This window comes from Nomia melanderi, chromosome 10, assembly GCF_051020985.1.
Source record: "Nomia melanderi isolate GNS246 chromosome 10, iyNomMela1, whole genome shotgun sequence".
NCBI lineage: Eukaryota > Metazoa > Arthropoda > Insecta > Hymenoptera > Halictidae > Nomia > Nomia melanderi.
Genome location: NC_135008.1, coordinates 16,839,596 through 16,861,152, shown reverse-complemented (window position 1 = coordinate 16,861,152; position 21,557 = coordinate 16,839,596). Strand labels below are relative to the sequence as shown.

General features: G+C 35.6%; 1 protein-coding gene across 2 annotated transcripts in view; it reads left to right on the top strand.

Moving 5' to 3' along the window:
* The window catches only part of LOC116428740 (protein O-mannosyl-transferase TMTC1), a 467,272-nt gene that overhangs the window by 252,497 nt on the left and 193,218 nt on the right, over positions 1–21,557 (top strand). For both annotated transcript variants that reach the window (XM_031980776.2, XM_031980774.2), the window contains exon 3: positions 11,165–11,238. In XM_031980776.2, the coding sequence (XP_031836636.1) occupies positions 11,165–11,238 (74 nt within the window). The remainder of the gene's footprint in view (positions 1–11,164; positions 11,239–21,557) is intronic.

Here is a 21,557-nt window from a genome sequence, read left to right as displayed (position 1 = left end):
GAAATAGAGGCAAAGACAAAAATTGAAAAACTGATTAATCAGATAATATCGGAATTGATGTAAAGTTAAACGAACAAAATAAAATGCAGAATTTTATATTAAATTTTAAAACTGGTCGCAGTACGTTTAGTGTTAAATTCATATATTCGCAAGATCAGACATCGAAAATTTAGTTCTTACAGAGCGATAACAATGATTCAATACATTAAAGATTAAGACATTTAGTGTAACCAAATATTTGAACTATTTAAAATTCAACTCACCCGATAGAAAGCATCTACATAATTAGTTATTTTTGATAATCACTCTAAACGACAACCTGGATTTTTTGACTGATTTGCTTCCAATTTGAATAAGTATGTTCTAACAATCTTACGATCAAGACATTTAAATATCCCTGTTTTTATGTTTACACAAAAATATTTTAAGGTAAAATTACATTATTTCAACAGGTTATGCACCTGTAAGCTTTGATTAGGCTATATACATGTAGTTACTTGAATCATTTTATTCAAAATTTCATACTTTCGTAAATTCTTAAAATTTTTACATCCATCTTGGTTCATAATTATTTTAAAATATCTATTTATAAATCCCTGTATATCGATTTTGTAAAAATCATTAATGCTTGTACCTTAAGTAGTCCTACACCTGTAGCTTATTTTTAAAATATCTTACTTATAAGAATCAACGCATAAGAAGTTCGCGTTCGTGAGGTATCTGTTGTTCCACACATTGTACCGGGTTATCTCGAAGTTTGTGACTGTGCAGAAAGTGTACATTCCGATCGAAAGGTGTAAGAGACGTAGAGTCCCTGATCAAAAAATTAGGAGCACCATAGTTTTTACACTACATTTTTCGCGATAATCATAGTAATGGAAGTTCACACAGAAAGGGTAATTTAATAATAATTTCTTTGTCGTAATTTTAACCGTTTCTATCCCAGAAGTGGTTCGCTAGAAATATTTAACCTTTTCTAATGAAATACAAACGACATTTTCTCAAACTAATTTGACGAAAAATCGCACATAAACTGAGGAACAAAGTTATTTTATTTCAACATTTCACATACTGGCGCATTCTTCGAAATTTGGTATTAAATATCAAATTTTACAATTGTGCTGTGTCAAATCAATTGGCAACTAAGAAACGCCTCTGGAGAGTAAAAGGTTAAGATTAAAATTTAAGCAAATAAATATGAAGCCTGAATAGAAAGAATTAATGTGAGGAAACGACTAGACAAGAATCAAATTGCTAATTCATTGCCGATATCCTCAAAGATGATATCAATGGTGGCTCTAATATTTTTTTATCAGGGACTATATATTAGATTCAGCGCTGATATCAGCGTGCAGGGGTATCACATGAGGCGCTCTTCCAAATTACTGAAACGAGGTGAAACTTTGAAAAGTTTAGGAGAGGCTATTAGAGAGGCTAGGAGAGGATCTATCAGTGGACTCTCGTCTCTAAGACATTCCGGTAGACCCGTTCCTTAAACGCAGGAACAAGTGTTACAGGTTTTACGGATGTCTTATATACAAATTGTGTAAGGACTGGGTAGGAGCGAGAAAGGTCTTGGTACGGCAGGCCTCTATTGGCGAAGTACTGGAAGTTGCTGCACACACCTCTATCACTTACGTAACCTGCTTCCTGCAATAACAGGATAGAAGGTAGTACTTTGGCTTCTGTGTGCACCGTTAGAAGGATTTTTTTTCTTCTTTTCCCGGCCACGCGTTCGTTATTAATGGTCGCATCCTGTGATAAGGTAATCGTGCTGCCGCGTCTATTCGCCGGAGATATCCCTCTTGATACTCGTATACCTTATGTTAATGCCTCCCCGCGCGGAGCGTGTTTCATTTATGGCGTAGGCAGAGACATGCGCGTGAGCGGATGCCGTTTCGCGGTTACGACGTCGTTACCGTATCGGTGTACGCCAGCGACGAAAGAGACCCACAATTTTCGAGCGGGGGTGGAGACAGCCGCGAGGGACACCGTTCCACCGACGACAAGTTTATCCACGGTGACAGGTTCCGAGATAAATTAAGCATGAACTTCTCTGTCCAGAACGCTTTTTACGATGCAACTATGAATTACTTGTGCGACTTGAATGTTTAGGTAGTCGTGTTAGGAAGACCGGGGGTTGGAATCCGTTTCTTTGAACCCCGATTTGAAGACGACACGTTTGATAGTGTGACTTTTATATCGTTCTTGTATCCTGATCTTATTAAAGAACTGAGGATCTTCTCATAGGTTCTGACTTTTATAGAGTTATTATTGAAAATGGGATGCAGCAGAGATTGGATTTCTTTGTCGGTGGTTATGTGAAGTAGCAAACACGGGAATAACTTTACTAGCTGTCCTTGAAGTCTAATTTATTGAGTCTCACACGTTGCTGGAGATAGATGTAGGATATTCTGAAAATTATTGCGATAGGAGCTTAATATTGTATTTGCAATTGATAGCATTATTTGTAGATGTATCTGTTTTTAAACGTCATCTTCATAAATTAAATGAACGTTTAACCCTCCGCTGGTGATATGGAGCATTAAAGAACTATTGGAGATCTTATTTTTTCATGACTTCACCACGATTTTCCATTTTTGTTGCAGAATGATGTGAAAATTTGGTTAAAATGTTATCTGCTTATTAAATTAGGTCCTATAATAAATATCTTAACATTTTTTTATATTTTTGCTGAACTTACAACAATGAAAAGTCAAGACTAATTATAAGAGGTTCATATTATCGGCAATATTAATGAGAAACCATATTGTCGACAAAAGATTAATTTAATCAAGAATCGTACAGTCTCGTTTGGAAGAAATCACAACACGCTACTTCCAAAAATGAAAAAAATTTATGTAATTCGTTAAAAACTGTCACATACTTCTTAATATTAAATTTGTTTAAGTCCTTCTTTACTTAAATTTAGTATGCAGAATCATTCAACTAAGAGAATTTAATGAAATGTTTTATAATTGTTCATCAGTTTTGCTGGATCCTGTTTACTACATTCTTGTATCTTTTATATAATATCTATTTCCAAACTGTTATGATTTCGTAACATATTTCAAATTCAGTTTACCTTCCACAAATATCTTTCCTAATGGTTTTCATTGTACACAAAAAGTCAGGCGAAGTTAGCGTACTTTGTCACTTGAAAGAGCAATATCACTATGAAACCTGTTGAACCGATATGACACGTAATACCTACTTTAAAAGATATATATTCTACTGAACTGAAATATTAGGAACTTTATACGGCTCGTAGAAGTGCTATGAATCCATTCTACGGGAATGGAATGGAGGAATATGAATTATGAAATCTTTGGGACACCCAGAAGGCTATAACACTTAACCTCGTCTTCTCGGTATCCACTTCCAAGTCTTCTGATGTAGTTTAATTAATTGAGGACACGTGATTGACTTCGACAAACTGAAGTTCATAATTCCACACTGCAGTACAACGTAGCAGTCCCAATTTAATTAATATCTGCCTGAGCGGAACGGACTAATTAAAGGGGCGTTTCGCGTGAATACCAACAAATGTTCACGTTGGCAGCGTCTGGAGGGGAAACTGGGGTGCAGGTTAAGAGAAATGTGCGACAGTTGCTAAAACAAATCTTTGTACTGATGTACCGCAAGGAATAAGACGCAACAGTGAACACGCGATTCCATAAAGCAAAAATGTATGTTTCGTGCATATTGTGATACACACGGACTAATTCATAGAATTCACTACAGTCATAATTATGTTTTAGAAAATCATTCCATGCGAGTAGGTACACTAACAAGAAATAATTGTGATATTCACATGCATGTAAACGTGTTGCAGATGACGATCAAGTTACAGAATTTACTGCAAACTTTTCCTTGACGTTAAACAATAATATATGTGTATTTACATATAACACAAATTTTACAGAATGCAATGCAGTTGTTCAATAAAAATCTTTTTGATCGTTAATGGTCAGAATTGAAGAATTTTGTGACGATTTTCGAGAAATATTGAGAAATGGAAAATATTTGATGAGATAATGTTCATAGTATTTTCATTGCTAGAAATTTAATTACTCATAGACAATATTACGAATTATATAATAATAGTTTATTCAAATTGTAAGGAACAATGGAGAAGTGTAATTAAATATCATGATAAAATGTGCAATTTAATTAAATGTCACTGTACTGCCCTGCTTATTGTTTAATTTAAATTCCGACAAAACCTGGAGAATTTAGTCAAAGGCTTTTGTGTAACGCATCATTTCATGTGTCTACAATTTAACCAGTACATTGAAAGAGTTTCTTATGCCTCTGAAATAACATAACTCTGACTGATATAAATAGTAATAATATGCACCGCATAATAAAGTAGAAAATTATTATTGTGTAATTAAACAGCACAATAAAAAGAAATATTCAGTTCTTTAATAATAGTTAGCACATTAGTAATTCAAATAAGAAGTCCAAATAAATATATGTCGAAAATATATTCTCATAATACTTTAAAAAATATTAAGTTTTATACTAATTATTAATAGTTAAATTAATTACTTACTGTAGTAATTTTGAGATTTATATCAAAGGTGCAGTGAGCAGAAAAATTAAAATTACTATGAAATGTAAGTGGTACGTTTATTATGATACGGTTTAACCCTTTGCACTCGAAAGTTTTTCACTTGAAATATTCAATAGTATGCTATTAGATGTAGTGAAGATTATTTAAAATGAATTTATCAAGAAAACACATGAATTAGGGAACAAAGATATTTTCTTTTAATATTTCACGTATTGCTGCTGTATACAAAGGTTAATGGTAAATACCAAGGTTTATAATTTCGCTGCATTAAATCATTTGGCGACTGGGAGTCGCCTCTCGAGTGCAAAGGGTTAAAATACAAGATCTATTCTACGCGATGGTTCGGCTGTGACTAATTGTGAGTGCAGCCCCGCTTTCTCCAGTGATGGGACACTTAATTTATGGTCCACCATAGGGCCACGTGCTTCAAGCACTTCTCAAAAACAGTCCCGTATCGCGCCAGGCACTCGAACCGAATCTCCTATTACGACCTCAGAGAGATCGTTTCCTAGCACGACACTTACTTTAAAAAATATTAAGTTTTATACTAATGTAAGTGATTAATGTTTATTTAAAAATCAATTATAGTGTTTTAATACTTTCAGTTTTCATTGAAATGCGTTTCAAAGAAAATATAGCCATCTCTCTCGAAATTACCCTAATTATATTATTTCATCCCATAAATAATGTCGTTTTTTAATTCTATCTCCTAGTGTAAAATATTAACACTTGCGTTTTCTTATTAATCGCAGACACAATGGCCATTATTATGTGCGTCCTTTTCTTATTTTTCGATTAGTTTTTAATACCATTTCAACATGGTATTAAAATATATCTTACAGCAGTAGAATAAGAAACGGCGTTACTTAAGGGATGACCTAATATATAATTTTGAAGTAAATGAACTAGTTAGGAAGAAAAGTACTAGTATATACATACAGTGAATATTGGATAATTGCACATCGAGGACTTCTTCATAATTGCAACGTCGTCATCCGCACCACATCAACACCACATTCCTTTTAACATACCAAAGTTCTCGACGACCAGCCACGGTTAAATGTTGTAACATAATCAGACTATTGTCAAACTTGACGATTTCAATGTTTCTTTCTCTTCTATTCGCAGTCCTTTTTATATCTGAAAAAGCAATATCTTATTATATCAGCAATTACGACCGCAAGTCTATCTTGTTTGGTGTCAGTTTAATCAGAAGGACATACGAAACACGATGGTGAAAGTTGTATTGATTAAAAGTAAAAAATTAAAACGTTTGAGGTTGTGAGTGAAGGGTCTCAAGCTCATCGTGAGCCTTTAACGTTGTCGAACGCTTTAATTCTCAGTCTTTCTTTCTCCTTCACTTCCGTTGTCTTTTTCTACGTCCGGTATGCTGAAATTTTCATTTGCTGGAGTGGATTCAATTCTAAATATATACCTCTTCATGTTTGCAACCTTCCGGTCTCACTGAGTGTTCAATTATCGGTATTGCAATTATCCAATGTTCACTGAACTACAGAATAGTATACTATAGAGGAGCATTAAAATGAACTAGTTCAAATAAGCAACGATATTTTATGCTTCAAAGAAAACCGTGTGCAGTCAAAGGAGCCATTTCGCCTTGCTTTTGGGCCTCTCGTTAATTATATATCTGTGGATTTGGAAGGGTGGGGAAAAGTGAAAGGAATGCGAACTGTTTTAAGAGAGCGACGAACTCGAGCAATGAGGAAACTGGAAGTGAAAGATGGGGATGAGCCACCTCGAAGCAACGAGCGAACTCCTGGGGAACTACCGCTTCATATAATCAATTAGAACTCTAGAATGAGTGAGATGGTAATGGAGTTGAGCTAAGTATAAACTGGAGCAAACTGGCGTTGATTCGAACGAACGGATCAACCCCGTCTCTTCCATCTAGCATCGGTTCCTTTAGCGTGTCTGTTCCCGGTGCAACCAGAGATCTAAAATATATTATGGATTCATTAAAACATTCTATACCATAATTATATAATAATTAAATACAATGTGATAATTTAATGTTTGTGATTTTTCGATGACTCATGAAGCTATATGTTTAAGTTATAATGCTAAGAAATTATAAAGTGACGAAGAACTGAGCACTGATAGATAACAGTGTACAATTATAGAAGATCGGTTAGAAATTGTCACCTTATACCGCTTACAATTGAAGCAATCAAGAAAGAACACAATATATCTTTAATTTTCATACGAAAATCGTTAGTTACAATTAGTTTGTAATATCACCAACAATATTACTTTTAAAAAACTAGTCGTATGTATTAATCTCGATTAAAAGTTGTTGTTCCGTGTTGTCAAGCAATATGTACAACTTCGCAGTTGTAAAATCCTGTTTAGATTAATATCTAAATGCTCGATCGTAAGTAGTCTCGAAGGTACATTAGAACATATTGATCATGTCCAAAAATAGGTTAAGTCTGAACCTTAAAATTTAACAAAGCTTTAAGAGAAAACTTGCGAAGTTACTCAGGGTAACTATTCATAGAACAGAATTGTGAAGAGACTTTATTCATAGAATATGAGTCTCTTCACAACCTCACATGCATGGGTATACTATATGTAATTATTTATATACAGGTATATGTTCTATTTTAATGTATAAATGCAATCATTTCCAGCACTATTCGTTATTTAAAAAATGTCTGAAATGTAATGTTCTCTATTTTGAAGAAGCTATAATTTGGTATATCTACAATTAATTTCTCTAAGTAGACGTAAGTAGGAGATAATGAAAGTCATTGCAATTTTGTCAAATATAATCAAGTAATTCTTTTGCATACAGCAATTCATTCTCCACAGAAAGGTGTTAACCCATCTATGTACATCGAGAACCCATCAAAACAGAAGAAATTACATTTCAGATACTTTTTAAATAACAAATAATTCCGGAAACAATTGTATTTATAGATTGAAATGAAACATTCTGTCTAACTCTCAAACATCTTCCACTTCAGTACGTCCACTTTAAGCCCATCTTTTCATGACACAAAAGAGCTATAGCTACCGACCAGCAGCATAATCGTCGGACGCTGTTTTTTTTCTGAAATTGGTCGTTATCCCTGCCTATAAATTTGAGGGACATTGAAGGCGCGTGAAAGAATCTATCGCGAAGTGGCTAGGGTAATCTCTGTTATCTTAAGTAGACCCTTCGTTTATGGCTCTTTGGTCCTCGAAGAGACCACTTTCGACTCCTTTCTCATCCCCTTGACGTTGACAGAGTATTGTTCCTGAACCGAAATTTTTCCTGGCCTCCTATTCTACTAAGCGGATAGGGTAGATAAGAGGCCGAAAGGATTCCCCAAAATGTCAACTTGCAATTTATCTTAAACGGACATTTCTTACTCCTATCTATTTACGATAAATGTGCCAACGAAAACCCTAGCGTGTAAACTTATGTAATACTTGAACTATGTGGCAGCAAACTTACAAACTATCCATATTCACGACACAATTCAGCATTGTAGTATATTAGTCAATCAATTTATGACTATAAAAATATAGTCTCCAATTCATTTGTTGGTTTCAAATTAATTTATGTTTCCTATTTTTTCCGCAGAATTTTGTATTATTTTTCATTGTTTTCTTATAATTACGAAGCCACTGTGGCAATACGCACATCATTAATGTCTTCGATATCTGATTTTTTACTTCAAAAATAAAATGTTCTCAAAAATTGTGTACCACGTTCCCTCCGCTGACACTGTAGATCTTCATTTTCAAAATATTCGTTTCTGATTGGGTTCACACTCATTGGGTTATGTATTTTCGTCTATGTATTATCGGAGGCATTGATGTATTACGACTTGGTATGGCGAGCGTGATGGAAGTTATATTCATCTATGTCCGTCATTGACGTTATTACGGTTCAAATTTGATATTATCATCGGTAGCTCCATCAGGTTAGCAGCCGAGCATCCTTGAACTATCTACAACAGAATATATAAAATTAGCAGACAGTGTATACTCCGTCCCTTCATTAACAGCGACGTAATTTATTACCGTGCTGGGCAATTAATAATGATGGACATTTAATGCCATCGGGAAACTTCGAAATTTCCCTGATAAACGTTTGTGATTTTTCGAGCAGAGAGAATATTATGCGTATTTATACGCGCTGCATGCATTGTTAATCACTGTGTTACGTGTCAATGAGAAATTAATGTTGCTAAATTAAAAAACAAGACTGGTCGCTTGAACAAAACGAATTTCAAACTCTGTTAAATATTGTTAAATATTATTACTGTTGTTATTATTAGTACTTCTAAAGGGAACTTAATTAAATTAGCTTAAACTCTGGTATAAAAAGTAGCTCTACGTTTTTCTAAGCCAAAATGACAACATAAGCGATTGTTTACTAAAATTTGTACAAACAAATTCTTTACATTAATGAATGCAGATTTGGTGACAATATCTTAAAAATGTAATTCATGACAATGAAAAATACATTTTTACTCGTGGAAGTCAAACAAATAATTTAAAAAATTAGATGGAATGAGCAACTTTAATTATACTGTTTCTTTCATTTTTAACCTTAGATCATTTCCAAGTCAACCGTATATCACACAAAGTACCACAGACAAAATTCACCCCAGCTGTAATGTCCACTGCCGAGCACGGCAACAGAAATGCAAGTAGCTCTAGACGCTATCGCGCTTTAACGTGGAACAGTAGCTCCGTGGGAGCCTGCATAAGCACATGCCAACTCGGTCGTAGATCTTCAGATCCACTTAAAGCGGAGCGACCTTTCTTCGGCCTGGCCAATTGAAACTTCTTCCAACTGATCCCATTTAACGAACCAGTGCCGGAAACTTCTGAATTAAAAGGGGCCTTCAATTTCTCATTACAGCCGCCTGTTCGTATTCTGAGATACGCTGGTTAACTCGTTAGGGGGTCGCAGCCATCATGATGGATGCTGTCCGTAAATTTTCTAGATACACCTGCTGCTATACTTTCAAGACGAAAGGAAAGAGGAATGCTCGGAAACAAGGAACCGGTGGAACTGAGTGGAAGCGGAAAATGGCCCATGCGAATGTCTGATTCGGGACGATTCTCCGGAATCTTGGCACACACGGCTCCCTGGCTAGACGATCCCCGGGAATCTCGGTTATTCAGTCGTGGCGGGCTGTCAATAACTCGGCTGGCCAGTCTAGTCTCTCCACCGGCTCTTTCGATCCGTTTGTTCCTTTGGCTAACGTGCCGGACCGCCTTGTCCGTCATCGCGTGCCCCGTGAAAGAGATCCAGCCCCATTGGCTTTCACAGCCGCTTTTCCGCATCCATCCCCCGCCGCCTCCTCGTTTTACACCGCTAAATCCAATTTCAGTTTACCGCTTCGTACTTCCCTCGAAAGGATCTTCGCTGTAACCCGCCTCTGCCATTGTACCATTTCGACCTTCTTCGCTAGACACAGAGGACGACCGATTGATCCTCTTCCCATCTCCCTTCCGCGATATAATCTCCTACCGTTAATCGGTCCGAACTTCCGGCAGGATGTGTATCTACTCGTTGATATCATCTTCGAACAGGCGAATCGATTTCGGATGGGAAACCGTTTGTAATTTAACTCTTGATGAGACAGACACTCTTGATGAGACTAGACAAGTTTGTGTTCTGAAACGAATGAGTTTCATCCGGTCGTTCGGATAAAGAGGATCTTCTTTGACAAATTCGATTTTTTAGACAGTTTTACGTATGTATGTAGACACTGTAAAAGTTATAGTCATTTCTGGGGCGTTTTATGAGATTTAAGTAATTGTTGAAGTTGTAGAGATTCGATAGACTTGACGTTATTGATATGTGGATAGATAGTATGCGTGTGCAATAATTGTTATTAATGGATCTCTTTGTATCTAATTATCTTTTGATATTTATTACTTTAATAGTTCCTATATTCGAAAATTTATACTTGCTTTTGACAATTTTATATGAGAAAGATTGTGGTTAAAGTGTGGTTTACATTCATATTTTTTTGGATAGTTAAAGTCGAGGAAAGCAATTATATTTATATTCATGCTTTCAATTATGAAAAACTCCGTAGCTGTTAGTTGTTAATGGAATATAGGTGATGTAACAAAAAAAATCTCTTTGTAAGAGCGAAAATACATATGAAAACTTCAAGTATAAGTACATGTCGATTAAATTCTTTAAAAATCGAATTTTGAAGATTACTTCGAAAAGATACATCTAAGCAAAAACGAATACTTAATAACATTATAGTTACATACGTACATTGGAATTTAACCATTTGTACTCGATAGGCAACTCACAGTCGCCACTTAATATCACAAAGCAAGATTATAAAATTCGATATTCAATATTAAATTTGATGTAATGTAGTTATACATGATATATTGTAATAAAGTGGTTCTATCCATTAATTCGTGTATTATTTCCATTTAATACAGTCAAATATTTAATCAATACTCCATTAGAAAATTATGAATAAATTTATGTAGCGAAGAAATTTTCGAGTGGAAGGGATTAATGTTTAATATTTTCTGCGAATAATGAACCTGCCTTCTTAAAATTATTATTATGTTCCATTCTCATTTCAGGTGACTGGCATCGTAGGACGCGCGGACGTGCTCGCCTGTATTTTCTTCCTGTTGTCCTTTCTTGCTTATCATGGGTAAGTGGAATTAAATTTGTGGATGATATTACACTCGATGAAGTGAGATAGTTCTAGTCTAACCTCTCGCGGATCCTATACACCCTATTATAATGATATACTGTTTGCAATTTCCTCCATCGGTGGTATTCCATGATTGATTTACCAGTAAATGCCTTCAACCAGAGGTTCGTTCAGGTAAACGTGACTCTATTACTGAAATAACTTTTTAGACGAGCCATTTTCCAGCAGGTAACCATTCCAGTTAATATGACTGGAATTTCGTATTACTTCATTTGCCCGTGTCCATTAGGGACAAATCGTTTCTTCCTTGTTCCAATCATTCCCAACAGTGAGTAATTTTCATCGTTCCACGAGGTAAGGGGCTGGGGGGAGGGGGAGGAACAATTTCATCGTGTACAACGGTTACGCCCATCACGATGGCAACAGAATTAATAATCGCGACTTGTGTACGCCGTGCTATTGTTATAGAGAGTGGCGACGTCGGTTGCATGTTCAAGTTGTTTGAAACTATGATGAAGTGAAATCGACTTCGCCTTTAATATTGTTACAACGAACACGAATAAGTTGCACTGTACGCGGAGCGTAAGAAACGACGTAATACTACGACCTTAGCTCATTTGTCAATTCGCAGTGTCAGAAGTGCTTATTGCTACAAACCTTTCTTCACATTTTGTAGTTCGATAGTATATATAGTATACTACATACTAACATCGTCAAATATAGTAACAATGAAAAGTTAAGCTTAGCCTCGATAATTGCCAGTATTCTTAATTTTTCACTTGCAAATTGGAAACTTAATTTCTTAATAATATTCTGATCAAATAGAAACATGTTAGGGCAGAATGGTAAAGACTAGACTATCATTTTCCTACCATTATTGTACTTTCTACAGATATATTACGATGTCATACATTCAAGACAAATAATATAGAATATTTGTATTACATAAAATGTTTATCCATCTCTGTTTAGTTTGTAAAATATATAGAAACATACAGTATAGAAAAATTTTGCCAGCTATCAAAAAATTGATCCCTACAGTGTCGGAAAATGAAATATTGTTGTTAGCAACACTTGCAAAAAGTGCTAATGATGATATATTGTGTTCAGTACTATAAGGATTAAATTAACACGATAATTTTAATTACCTCAATTTTATTTATTCGTATCTAAATAAAACATTTTCGTTTAACGTATACGTATTATGTCCAACTTCTCTGAAAACAGAATAAAGCATGTTGAATAAAGTTGAACATATCTATAACTCTTCTTTTTTCACTAAAACTTCCAGTCCATGAAGAATCGTAGTTTTTACCATATCTCATCCTTAAAGTTCAATCTTACTTAAAAGCAACATACATTTTGAAACAGTGTACTTGCTTCAAATAATTAAACACAAATTCTTTTCTGTTTTCTATTACTATCTTTTCTTACTTTACTTTCGAATTCACAAATATTTCACTTCAATTAAGCTCCCTGGCAAGAAGATATCTTTCGATTAGAAACCTTAAACTTCGCACTACCAGGGGGAACAGTTTATATTCTCCTTTGTACCCTTATTATTAGCCGCATTTTCTGACTAAACAATACATATTAAATTCTGAAAATATTTATTATCATTATTATAATTAGTAGTAGTATGACACTTTCCAGTACATGTTTCGCTTGAGAGTGAAATCGGGTGGGTAGTTCGTGTTTCAAAAAATACCTCGGCATTGTCAGGAGTTTAGGCAAAGTACGTGGAAAGCAAATGTCCAATAAAAGTATTAACTTTTATTAATGAAAGTTACTTATCAATCTTTTAACTTTTAAATTATTTCTTTATATGAGTTTAAGTTTACTCTTTGTGTTATGTTCGATTAAAAAAATATCCTTTGAATAAGTATAAAGCGGAATAAATGTAGCAAGGAAAGCACATTGCGATTTTTATATAATAAAACTTCATCGAACAGTTCAACTTCGGATTCAACTAACTTACAACATTTCTGTTTGTCATAACTTTAACTTTATAAAGCAGAATAAATGTTGCAGTTTAACTAGAAGGTTTTTCTACTTTTAAGAGCGTCTAAGTTTTTAATTTACACAAATATCTGTAATATAGAAGTTTCAGTTAATACACTGAGTTTTATAATAGCCTCCTTGAAACAAGAAAAATATCATCTAATGTATACCTAATTATGTTTAACTATATTTATCTGTAACTAGCTATATTTTCGTATTACGTATTAACCATACACAGGGCGAATTGATTAATCTTATAAAATAAAAAAAAACAGAGAAAAATGACGCAAGAGTATAAAATGAGTTTTTAAATCTTCCTGTAAATGGAAAATCAAACAAACATTATAAAATTTATTTTATTTTATTATCGCAGATATAATTTTAATCTAACAAATATGTAAAATGGTGGTACACCTTTGAAGCAATCTTCATTATTATTGTAATTCTTGCATAGTTGAACAACTTTTTGTCATGTCATGATCCTAGACCCAATATTAGAGAAATTTATTTCAAATATAAAAAGTTAAGAGCGAATCAAACCTTTTGACGATAAAATTGTAAAAAATTCAAAAACTAGAATTAACCGATTTGGCGAAGAAGCAGTTCAATGTAACTTAAAAATTTTAATGATTTTGTTGACCGCTGGAGAGATTGGTTTGAAGGAATACAAACACAAATTTCTTTTAGCTTCCTTTTTTCGAGACAACGAAAAACGTTTTTGCGTCTCTATTCTTTTAAAACGATCGCCTCTGCTGCATTTTGCCGCAAATCCTTACGTGCCTTAGATATGATCGGTAAGGAGTTCGCTGTTATTTTTTTCGTTGTCCTCGTGTTTGAGTCGCGAGTAACCTTATAAGGTAGCGTGTCAGAGGCATAATGCACTCATAACTCGAGTGAACTTACAGGCAGCACATACATACGTCAGTGATGTCGGGCATCGTTTAGCGTCGGAGCGACGCCAGTCTGACGCCGAAACAGCAGTTCATTCATGCTCATGAGCGCCGGGGCGGGTGTGTGGAAATTATAAACTAAACTAATTTACTTGGGACCCTGGAGCGGCGCGCGTCGACTCACACGCACCAATATACCGACGCGCCACGCTGTAAACGCTCCACGGCCTCATTTACATCGATCTTCACCCGTGAAAATGTAAAGTGCTTACCAGCGATCCCGTGAACTTACGACGAAAATCTTTTTATCGTTCCCTTTAAGAGGATTCACGACTTATGCATGGGTAAGCGTTGTAACTCCGCACTTGAAGGCCATCGTGAAGACGCTTTCCCGCTGAGACACAGCCTCAGACATTAACAAGAGCTCGTGGCAGAGAACCTGCTTCCCTTCTTGCACAATAATTTATGGTAATTATTAACTAACAAAAAATTTGTTGTTTAACGATGAAAGTATATTTTTTGGATAGAATCTATTGTACTCGGAGATGATTGGTTAGATAAATTGTGATTAATTAAGGGATTGTATTGTATTATTGTTAAAGGAACTTAAATGCAGAGGTTTCGACAAATGGTATTTGTGTTTTGCGCTTACTTCTGTTGTGTGATTTAAGGAATTTGAATCCTGAAAATTTCCTCGTGTATTTGGACAAATAAAAAGAATTGTCATGTGATAAAAGATAACTTTTTGTTTTAATTAAGTTAATGAACTTCCGAGCGAACAATCTATCGTAAATAATATTGACAGATGTTCAAAAAAGTGAAAAATAAACAAGCATGTGTACATATAGTATACAATAATATATACTAATTGGCTTTCAATTTTTTAACAAACTTATCCTTTTTGAAACAGTTATTTTGACTCCTCTAGTGGGAACAGATAATTACCACCCGTTGCACGAAAGAAGGCAAGCAGGACAGCACAGAGGGAAAATAATTGAACATGCTTGTACCCACCACGAAGGGCCAACAAACACGGTTACCATGAACGTGGAATTGGGATGAGGCCCAATTAGCTGGACCCGAAGGTTTACCAATGGTATTCCCAGGGGTGACAAAGTCCTGTGGAGTTAGACTGTTGATGGCAACAAATTAACTTTCCAAAACTCTATCGGCTTAGCAGGTCAGTACGCAAGCTGTTGGGACGCAGCTTACCTGCCAGGACCCTGGAAAAAGGTGTCTCTTGCCTAACATTAAGGTCATCGACCACTGTCACTACGAGTCTTTCCCAATTACCCGAGCGACCACTGTTGCCGGGAACTAGTCTCCATAGTATCAGTTAATAAAAATCTACTGGTAGGACCTGACAATAGTGCTTTCGGCCATGTTTTCCAGGTTTAGGTTGCCTGTCTCGGGCAGAGCTTGGTGGAACCCATAATGGTCCGACACAGAGGAAATCTATCTAGTTTTCCTTCCGAGTATCTTCCATTAAGGCTTACCTGAGAAGGCCCCCATGGACTGCGGGATTGGGGTCAGGCCCAATCATCCGAAGCCTTACCAACGTAGCTTCCGGGGGATGACGAATCCCGTGGAAGTAGACAGTTGGTACCGCTTACTGGAAACAGCTGCCATACACGCCCCGCCCCATCACGGCCGATTGCTGCCAGTGATCGCGAGAGTCCGCGACCCTCCCTTCGCGTAACCTTGACCATGCACAGCGATGTTGCGGAAGCACAAAGCCTTGACAGTCTATGTGGACGGTGCCTTGGCACCGTGACTGTAGGGTTCGACGGCGAAAACACTTGCTGGAGCCAACCCGCTTCGGGTCGAACAATCGCTAGCAGCTCTACCTCCTCGTGGTCCTTGCTGGACAGCGTTGGACGTTGCAAGCAGCGTCCAGGGCAGACTAATCGAGTCGTTTCCCCCTATGAGGGTAGATCCAACTTGTTTAATGACTTTTCCGCAAGGGAAATGGAAGGAGAGTCTTTCCAAGCTGAATCCGGTATGACATCTACACCGAATACCTCCCCTTGCAGTTGTGGAGTTAGAAAGTAGGACCGAAGAACCTCAGGCCGGCGTAACCGATATAGGGAAAACCCCGTGGTACGGTTTATTGAAAGAGTAGCTCTATTGGTGAGACCTGTTCGATGCGTATGCTTTATACACTGTATCTTCCATATTTGAGTAGCTCGTCCCTACCAAGGCTTGGTTAGTATAGGACGCGTAAGGAGATGATAGGCACCCATGAGTGGAAAAGTCTGAGCGGCAATACGATTCTGCTAGTCACAACGTTCCGGCAACCGCGGCCTTCGACACGTGGTTGGTATTGGCCGCGTCGCAGTAACAAAGGATGGAAGCGGGACTAAATGCGACGGAGTGAGATGTAACGATAGAAATCAAAACCTATAGTGCCGCCAACTTCGTTTTCTATCGTTACATCTCATTCTGTCACAATCAATTCCATTTCCGTCTTTTGTCACTGCTGCATGCCACTAGTAACCATACGTCGAAGACCGAGGCAGCCCGAACATTCTGAGTAGAAGACCCGTTTTGCCGCTCGGACTTTTCCGCTCATGGGTAGCATACCATCTCGTCAGAGATGCACTATACTTTTTGATCGCCAATTCCCGTACTGCAATCGCCATTCAGCCCTTGAGGGAAGCAGGTCGGCACAGGGGCAAAAGAGATCTTTCTTAGGTATGTTCTTAACATATTTACTAATCGCATGCTACTCTTTCGAATCTGACCACGCAGACCTGCATTTCTTCTTCTCGCCTTCTTTTGTGCAACAGGAGGTGGAAATAATATGATCGATATTTTCAGTTTCAAAGTCTACGAAACTATTATAAGTAGAGTCGAAATTATAATGTGGAAGAACGTTGATTATTATGTGCCACTATTTTCCACAACGTTATAAAATAATTTTTCAAACAATTTGAACTAAGTACGAAAAATACCTAACGATCGTATTAATGTTTAAAATTGAATCATGGACGGTAGCTGTTCCGCTTGAAATCGAGACAGAACATTATTCCGAACACCAGAATCGATAGAGGCGTGTCCTTTTTTAGTATGTAACGGTTCGAGTGAATGCGTATTTACTCGCATGCTCACATTCCTCGGCCCGTTGCGAACGGAAACAGAAACAAATATCGAAAGCGGCGCGAGCCGGTGTAAAATACGCGGTATATTGAGAGAAACGAAGGCGCATAGCTCGTAAACGACGAGGAAACCAGGCGCTCCAGGTAAATGGGCGTCGAACCGGGTCAGTGTGTCAACCACGGGCTTTTAAGTAATGAACCTCGAATGAATATTCATATTTAAAAAAAGGGAAAAAGTGAAGGGAGCTGTAGCGAAAGGTTCGGGGACAAATGTTCATTGTGCGAAGCCAGTGACACCATTTACTAATCGAATCAGTGAAACTTATCCGCTCATCTGCTTCCCTTAATGATTCATAAAGGATCTGATGGAAGATTAAAACGATGACATTTTGTATTCAATTGTCGTGATTGATCCAACTGAATCTTCACACTAGGTAAAGTGCTAAAGTGCTTAGTAATCTAATAAATGAACTTTTTTTAAGCTAGTGGATTCATAAATTGATTAACACTAACCGTACCGGATTGGTCATATGATCGAATTTAAAATTCTGTTTTCTTTTGTTCATTTAACTGTATTTCAATTCCTATATTGTTTGATTAATCAGTTTTTCATTGTTTTTCTTTCCTTTTGTTTCTGTTTCCACGAAAAAAAGTGTATCATCTAATTTGTTTACCTTTATTTTTTATTGAGATATAATACAGTAATTTTGGTATAATAATTAAATATAGCCATATACATAATAAGTACCATTCAATGCGGTAAATATTATTGTAATCACAATCTGCACAATTAGGTACTTAAGTAACTGTTGAAGCATCAGCATCAGAAAATGCAACCTTCAAAACAAATTTAAAAGCATTTAAATACAGTATTTTAGTTGAGGGATACTGAAGATATTTTTTACTTTATTTTAAAAACGTCGAAAATGTTCAATTGTTTATTTTATTACCTGAAAATAGTACGTAAAGGTAAATTAAAAATAAAGTTGCTTTGCAACACATGTTTTCTGACACTACATAATAAAGAAATATTTCAATTATATATTTCAAACAAAAAATTGAATTAAAAAATTATGCTTTCAATAGGGAATAATGTTTCATGTGGTCTTTATAATATTTAATGCTTCAAATAGTATTTGAAATATTTTTCTTTAAATTTTGGAGAAGTCGGAAAATACTCGTAAATTCGAGGCAACAGAAGCGCTGAAACTATTTCAGAAACGTTGTGAATTACCATTCATTCCACTGAGGTAGAAAGTTTCCAGGCGTAGACCCTTGAAACTGAGAAAAAACGTTTCAGAAAAGTTCAGAATAGAAAGTAAAGGATGCAGCATCGGCTCCAACCCCGTTCGATTGACAGTTAGATGCAAGATAAAGCGGTTACCTCAGAATTGCAGGAACTCGTTCTTTTCTCTTTTACTTGAGCTCCGTTTATACTAAGTGTAGGTGCTCCTCTTCCTTCATGTAATTGTTCTCCTTTACATTCGTCAAATTGAATCAATTGTTCTCCTAATGACTTTGAATTTTCGATTATATAAGATCTAAATGTTTACGGATCGAAGTTGTCTTCTTACTTATTCTATTCACTTCAATTGTAATATTTCTATAACAATAACTTATCTAGATAATTTCTTTAACAATTGCTCCAATTTTTGTGATCTATAATATAATATACTTCTATTTGCTATTTTCTAACAACGGCATTCTCTCCCTCGAAAGATCGTGAGATGATAGATTCATTTTTAAGAGAAATTTTACATAAACTATTGGAAGACGTATCGCTTGATGTTATCAACGGTGTGTGGTTTATACATGATGGTGCACCACCACATTTTAATCAACTAACGAGACAGTTTTTAAATAAGAGATTTTTTAATAAATGGATTGATCGCGGAGGGTCAATTAATTGGCCAGCATGATCACCTGATGTAAATCTATTGAACTTTTATTTGTGGCAACGCCCAAGCTCTTTGATTTACAACACACCAGTAAACGATGTTGAAGAACTGCGATATCGTATTCAAAACAGTTGCCGATGCATTCAAACAACACTTGGTATTTTTGAACGGGTGAGAAGATTTGTGATGCGACGGTTGGAAGTCTCTATTCAAACTGGGAGTGGCCATTTCGAACAGTTTTTATGAAAGTTGTTAAATAACAGGTTTCACATAAAATCGGCTATAATTCGGAAGCAAAGTTATATCGGGCATATTTTATATGAACTTTTTTCTTATTTTAGCGTAACTGAAGCTATCGTAACATCAGTTTCTAACATTCAGTTTGCTTGACTTTTTATACGTTACTTTTATACTTTTTATATGTTACGGTAAATGTGATTAATCCGGTGATTATGTATAATTGCCGGTTATTATATATAATCACCACTAAGTTTGGTAAACGTGATGAATTCTGAAATATTTATCAAATTAACCGGCGAGTTTATATAATTCCCAACTCGTAATGGCGAATGTGATAAAAGTCCGTTACTATTCGTTATTGACGGTCTTTGTCGATGTCGGATGCACTCTCTTTTTTTCTTACGCGGTCCCTTTGGCGAGCACCGAACGCACATATGTCGCGATCAGACTTTGTCAAAAAGTCTGGCAAACTTTCTAATTCAAAATGTCATAACAGTCTAATATGTTTAAATAAGTGAACTTAAAATATTTAATAATTTGTAGTAGTAGCAATAAACGTTATTTGTAAAAATGCCTTTTTTCTCTAGACTACGGGTTTAGTTTGTTTTTGATATTGAATAAAATTATTTTCTCTACTTAGGTCCTTCATTTGACACGACATGTCAGTCCCTTATTCAAATTTCATTCAGGCTACATCAATGTGACTTAAAATAGCCATTTATTGAATTTTTAATTGTAAATTATAAAATATTGTTATTCGCAGCTTCTTATGTTATAGTGTACAACGAAAAAATATCCTTCTGACTAGTAACTACTCAAAAAACTGCGCTGTATTCGACTGGCTCAATCGGTCAAGATATTTATCACATTCACCATGACGAATTGGGAATTATATAAACTCGCCGGTTAATTTGATTAAATATTCAAGAATTCATCACATTTACAAAAGTTAGTGGTGATTATATATAATAACCGGCAATTATACATAATCACCGAATTAATCACATTTACCGTAATATATACATTTTCACGCATATCTATTTAAAACGAAAGCAACTTCAAACAAACACAAAACAAAGGCGTTTTATCATATTAAGAAATCTCAGACGAATAAGGAGTTTCCCATAAATTTTAGTCTACTGTTGCCGTTTTTCGGCCACTTATCAATAAAATGATTATAACGTATTTAACGGAGGCAACGTTAATTTTGCCACTTAAACTATATGAAAAAGCTTGAACATCGATCAGAACTGATGTATTTAGAAAAAAATATATACAGTTGCGTGCAAAAGTTTCCGGACAGTTATATTTTTCATTGTATTTTTCGAAAGTGATATGAAAATGAGTTGTCATTAATTTTAGTTAAAAGGGTGTTCCAAATAAAAAACAATCGTTTAGAAAATAAAGGATATTTATTGTTTCATATGTACATATTTACAAAATCGTTAAATGAATTTATTCTAAAATTTCCGGACACGTCACTTTATCAAAGATATTTCATAATATAAAGAAGTTAACCTGTCAGTTACCATAAATTATTCTTAACTCTTTGCACTCGAGCATTTAACATTGCATTCAATATGTCCCCTCTGAGGGGATTTCCGAGGGTAAGGGTTAATATCTCGTTGCCATTCGGTTTGCACTAATCACAGCAGCACAGCGTCATTGAATCTATTAATTGAATCAAGCGTGGCATTGAATCTATTAATTTCAAAATAACAGCTGAAGGGATTTTATGCCTTTCTTCCTTTAAAACATCAAATAATTCCGTTTTGTTTTGATGTTTAAATTTGCTAACGCGTTGTTTCAGCTTTCCCCATAAATGCTCTATCAGATTAAGATCCGAGGATTGAGCAGGTTAGGTCGAAACGTTTATATTTTTTGGATGATAACCACTGTTTAACAACTTTCTAAGTGTGTTTTGGGTCATTATCATGTTGGAAAAGCCCAATTTTCAGACACGTTACTTTCTGCGTACTAAAGCAAATTATTATCTAAAATTTTACGGCCTCAGATCTTTATATTTCCTCCGCCATGTTTTACGGATGGTATTTGGTATCTTGCGTCATACCTTCTACCAATTGAAAGTGGTAAATATTGCTTTCCATCATTTCCAAATAAATTAAATTTCGATTCGTCTGAGAATGCGACGTTCTTCCACTCCTCAGTTGTCCAATGCAAATATTTCT